This window comes from Sceloporus occidentalis, unplaced genomic scaffold, assembly GCF_023333645.1.
Source record: "Sceloporus occidentalis isolate IW3139 unplaced genomic scaffold, rSceOcc1.0.p SCAF_464, whole genome shotgun sequence".
Classification (NCBI taxonomy): Eukaryota; Metazoa; Chordata; class Lepidosauria; order Squamata; family Phrynosomatidae; genus Sceloporus; species Sceloporus occidentalis.
In genome coordinates, this window is record NW_028317444.1 from 128,737 (window position 1) to 134,736 (window position 6,000).

General features: G+C 39.6%; 1 protein-coding gene across 1 annotated transcript in view; it reads right to left on the reverse strand.

The window, feature by feature from the left end:
* The window catches only part of LOC149271750 (heme oxygenase 1-like), a 28,106-nt gene extending 23,699 nt beyond the window's left edge, over positions 1-4,407 (reverse strand). Inside the window, exon 1 of the mRNA XM_089507146.1 lies at positions 4,298-4,407. Coding sequence (XP_089363272.1) covers positions 4,298-4,407 — 110 coding nt within the window. The remainder of the gene's footprint in view (positions 1-4,297) is intronic.
* Between the last annotated feature and the right edge of the window lie 1,593 nt (positions 4,408-6,000).

Consider the following 6,000-nt stretch of genomic DNA (forward strand, 5'->3'; position numbering starts at 1 on the left):
TAACTCCCACCTCCCCTAACTTTCAGTAGCCCAAATATTAATTTTATACTTACAGTTAGATGAGTGTCACAGCCATGTGGTTCTGGCCTTCTGGGAGAAGGAAGGGGGCGGGGCCAGTTGTCACAGTGATTACAGGGAGGGACTGGTAAGTAGGAGCTGCTGCTGTGAGTCAGACTAAACGGATTATATAATGAGGGGTATTTTTCAGAGCGTTTGCTCTGAAAAAACCCTCATTTAATAATCGATAAAAATCGATCCAACTAATCGATAATGAAATTCGTTGGTAACGATTTTCATTATCGATTATTATCGATTTTATCGATTAGTTGTTGCAGTCCTATATTCAACCCATAATCCCCATGTAAAAATAATAATATTCCCATAGTTTTATCAGAAATGGGTCAAATGTGTTCCTTGGCATGTGAAACTATAATATTCCACCCATAATCCCCATATAAAAAAAATAATACTCCCATATTCTTATCAGAAATGGGTCAAATATGTTCCTTAGCATGTGTAACTATAATATTCCACCCATAATCCCCATGTAAAAAAATAATTATACCCATATTCTTATCAGAAATGGGTGAAATATGTTCCTTAGCATGTGTAACTATAATATTCCACCCATATTCCCCATGTAAAAAATATTTGTAGCCATATTCTTATCAAAAACAGGTCAAATGTGTTCCTTAGCATGTGTAACTATAATATTCCACCCATAATCCCCATGTAAAAAAATAATTATACCCATATTCTTATCAGAAACGGGTCAAATATGTTCCTTAGCATGTGTAACTATAATATTCCACCCATAATCCCCATGTAAAAATGATAATACTCCCATATTCTTATCAGAAATGGGTCAAATATGTTCCTTAGCATGTGTAAATATAATATTCCACCCATAATCCCCATGTAAAAAAAATAATTATACCCATATTCTTATCAGAAATGGGTCAAATATGTTCCTTAGCATGTGTAACTATAATATTCCACCCATAATCCCCATGTAAAAAAATAATTGTACCCATATTCTTATCAGGAATGGGTCAAATATGTTCCTTAGCACGTATAACTATAATATTCCACCCATATTCCCCATGTAAAAAAATAATTATACCCATATTCTTATCAGAAATGGGTCAAATATGTTCCTTAGCATGTATAACTATAATATTCCACCCATATTTCCCAATATAAAATATGAGTATACCCATATTCTTATCCGAAACAGGTCAAATATGTTCCTTAGCATGTGTAACTATAATATTCCACCCATAATCCCCATGTAAAAAAATAATTATACCCATATTCTTATCAGAAATGGGTCAAATATGTTCCTTAGCAAGTGTAACTATAATATTCCACCCATAATCCCCATGTAAAAAAATAATTATACCCATATTCTTATCAGAAATGGGTCAAATATGTTCCTTAGCATGTGTAACTATAATATTCCACCCATAATCCCCATGTAAAAAAATAATTATACCCATATTCTTATCAGAAATGGGTCAAATGTGTTCCTTAGCATGTGTAACTATAATATTCCACCCATAATCCCCATGTAAAAATAATAATAATATATATTCCCATATTGTGCCAATCAAAACAGGTAAAATATGGTGTTTGCACATACATGTACCATATTATATCAATATGTTGATTACTTAAAATGTTTCTATTATTTCTATAGAATTTACCATGATTCCGTTATAAAACTGTATATATTTCAGCAAGTAAATAGTTAAACATTTGCAGCTTATTTTTGCAATGTATTCGTTGCAACTTAGTATCAAGAACTACCAAAAAGAACATACTTTGATTTACCATGAGTGTAAAAAGTATACTGACACCTATTGATAGTGCTGAACATTGCAGCCAATCATCCCATCATCCCATCATCCCCAATATGCTGTTTAGTACGTCCCCAGTTTTAGCTCCCTTACTGCCTATAGGAGAGGACTCACCCATTCACTCACTCTTCCAATTTCTACATTACTTTTCATAAGAAAAAAAAGTCTTGTAAATATTCAGCTGTTCCATTAAAACCGTTCCCTTCTGTGTGTGTAATTTAGTGGTCACATGTCCAAAAGTGTCTTCTGTAACTCAATACCAAACCTTGCTCTTAAGGAATACCTTAGACTCTTCTACAAATTTTCACATCGATTGTCAAAAAAGATGCATTTCCGAAGATAGCTCAAGTGTAACATTTTATTTGTACCCATTACGTTAAACAAATGGCATACTTTATAATGCATTTTTACTTTTACCACAAATATAGTCAGAAAGTGGCTTTGCAATATCGTTTCATTATTTGTGAAGGAACCCTGAACTAATAATTTTAACTTTCCTAACAGTAAATAATTAAAAAAGGACTCATCGACAGCAAATGCCATTTAACATATTCTAGTTGTTTTATATACTTTTTCATACAAATATGTCCTAGAAGCTAAACTGTCTCACTGTAACTACAGATAAACAGTGTTTAATAAACAAGTCTTTCTAACTCAAGTAAGCAAGATCCACGGGTAATGAAGATTCTTATAGTTCGATCTCCACATAAAGTGGTTAAAATAAATCGAATATTAAAGTAAGTACCTATTATGTTTCTGGTCCATACCGGTGTCCATATCTCCTCCTTTATTTCTTTTCTTCCGCGTCGGTGAAAAGCTGGACCCGTTGTAATTTATGTTTCCCCGTTCCCTACTTATATACTTCATCGTTTCCTTAAGTCATGTGACTATAGAAAAAACGCTGATTTAGGAATTCCACCAGAAGATTGGTTGTCACACAACACACAAAATAATAGGAAGGGAGAAGGAACTAACGTAGGAGGGAACTAAACATAGCGGGGTACGCTCATTTCTCATTATTGCTGATTAGTACAATAAATAAATCATATGATCAAGCAACTGTAACCCTTCTGCTTCATGGGCTAGAGGATGGAAATGTTAAAAAGAAATCATACCTTTTCTGATCATAACCCTTCATGATCAAGTATATATTGGTAACATCTAGTATGCTGGGGTACCAACAATACCCATAGGGTATTTCTCTAATAACATTTTTAACACTTCCGGTGTGTTGCCAACATTCTGGTTGCATTCATTTTCAGTGCTTTTCTTTCACTAATGATTATGTACAGGTTATGTGCAGCTGAATAGAAATACACCAAAACAGCCAATATCTCCAGATTAATACCTAGTATGCACAGGTTTATAAACCTGAGCCACGGATACAGATATAGATACCTATTACAGCTTCACGGTTACAATACCAAATACCTCAAAATATGGTTAGGGACCTGCCTTGGTTTTAGAAAAGAAAAAGGATATTCCCAGATCAAATTTGTGGGACGGTAGGGCTGTTCGAAAAGTATGTTTGAAATAACCTTTATTTGAAATTCTTTCATGTGCCAACATTACTGTACAGGATGCAATCGCTGCATTTCCAAAAATATATGGTTTGATTTTGCTGACTTCAAATATGTCCCAAATTGGACAATGACCCCTCATTGCTGGCAAGGGGTCGGCAGTGTAACAACTGTGTTGAGGGTATGGAGCAGAGGATACTGATAAAGATAACAAGACTCTTATAGTAGGGTTAGCTTAAAATATATTAAAATATAATTTTAATTTTCAATTTATTATATGGTGGTACAGGAGTCTGGAACTCCCTGGGTATCATCAGCATGTTGCCTTTTTTGAGGTACAGAATTAGCAGTCAGCCTGCCAGCTTTGCCCCAAACAGTTTGTCAGTACCATCTGTGTCCCCAAACAAGTTGTCTGTGCAATCTATGTCCCGAAACAGCTTGTGGGGAATTTGCCCACCATCCCAGCCGACCCAAGGTATCCAACTAGCTGTGGGTATTACACACACCCAGTTGCTTTAAAGGGGTGGACAAGAAGGACAAGGGGTCACCCGTGCCCCCCATAGAGGTGGGCATGGCCAGAGGCAAGAATGGAAAATTGTGCCCCCCAGCTATATTTATTATAGAGGTTATTTTATTTACATGCCATTACACACACCTGTCCATAAACACACATACTTATACACGCTGCCTTTACACACAGCTAGAGGGGGTTGTGCTCTCCCCAACCAGCCCTGCTCATTGGACACCTCCTCCCCAGACCAGCGCTGATGGTGCCTTGGTGTGCACTGCCCACCGGGGCGCCTGATGAGCAGGGCTGGTTGGGGAGAGCACAATCGTGCAGCTGCCTCAGCAGTCCCCTGAAGACCGGCCCTGGAGAGGTGGCCTCTCTGCTGGCCCCCTCCCCTATAGATACGCTACCATTTTCTTAGGCGCTTCACCACGGGCCCTGTGGAGCTGTTAGAGAGATCTGTGATCTCCCCAACCAGTCCTGGAGGCTGCACCCAATGCGAGTGCCTCTCTCGCCTCATCCTTCCTATGGCCCTGGGCATGGTACCAGTTGCAACCCCTGTAACCTGCTCTCTGTTTAAAGTTACCCTCTTTACAACATGTGTTAAATGCTGCATTTTATAAGCCTATAATGATAAAGCCTACAACCATAGGGCAGGGTGCCATGAGGTTGTGGGGGCAAATAAAGGTCAGGTTATTATTGTTAGGTATAGGCTGTGGGGTCAGGGAAAGGTCAGGCATTTGTATAAAAAAAAATAAAATTGTGAAGCTTATGTAAGTTTTTATGCGATTGCGCATGCACTAGCGCTTTGTCGCGTTTTTATGTGTGTCTCGCGCTGCCGCGTGCCTGCCTCACGGAAGCTTTGCGCAATGGGCGAGAAAATCACCTATAAATAGGGCCGTTTTTGAGGGGGCTGTTCACTTACCTGGCGAACCGCTGAGCCGATACTGCACTGACCTTTGAGTCTGGTGAGCAGTGGCAAGGTTAGTAAGCTGAAGACTCCATGGAGGAATTAATGAAAATGCTGCAGGAGCGAGTTGCAGGAAGAGGAGAAGACTGGCTTCGCGGTTGTCTTCAGGCTTCTTCGTTTTCAGACGAATTGGTTCCTGTTAATCCGAGCAGTGCAGAAGACGGAGTGGTGGAGGAGGAGCCGGAGGAAGTTTTTATACCGGCGAAGATCCCGCAAGATGGCGCTCTATCGCGGGATGACGGCGGTTCATCTAGATCAGGTGATCGGGTCGCGGTTACGTCTGATAGACGTAGCAGACCCGGAAGAAGAGTCTCTGACACCGTACAGATGAAGAAAAGGCCCGCTTCTCGGGTGAAGGAGGTGAGGAAGAGGTCCAAGACTCTGCAGGACCCGGGTGAAGGCTGCAGCACACAACTCAGCAGCCGGGGCAGGCGTCTGTCACAGGCTGTTCCAGATGCTGCAGAACAGCTTGATGCTGAACAGAGTGTCTTGAGAGCTGAGGGCAGAGCTGGTGAAGATACTGTTCAAGACGTTGGCGCCACAAGCGGACAAAGAAGGGCTTGTAATTCCGGAGTCGGTTTGGGATTTGACTTCACCCAGTTAAGTGATCTGTTGGTGAAATCTGTTTCAAGGAATACATGGGAGGGTTACTCCAAGGCTTGGAAGGCTTGGACTGTTTTTGTTCAACAAAGGAATTTGGATATTTTTGAAGGAAGTATAGATGGAGCTTTATCTTTTGTGGTTAGCTTAATTGATAAGGGTATGGCAAAGTCTAGTATAGATAGATGTTTATTTGGTGTAGCTTTCTTTTTCAAGTTGGCTGGTAAGCAGCATTCGTTTAGGGATTTTTTAATTAAATAGGTGCTCAAAGGCACTAGAACTAGGATGCCTGATGATAGAAGACCTCTGTCATCAGGGGTATTACAAAGTTTAATAAGTATTTTGTATAGAATTTGTTGGGATGAGTTTGAATGCAGATTATTTAAAGCTGCTTTTGTGACAGCTTTTTTCTGAGCTTTTAGAATTAGTGAGTTAGTTGCAAATAATAAGAATGGTGGGTCTGGCTTACAGGATAGAGATGTGATACGTGACGTTAATTGTTTGTCAGAGCTTCAAAGACGGACAGGGACGCCAAAGGTTGCT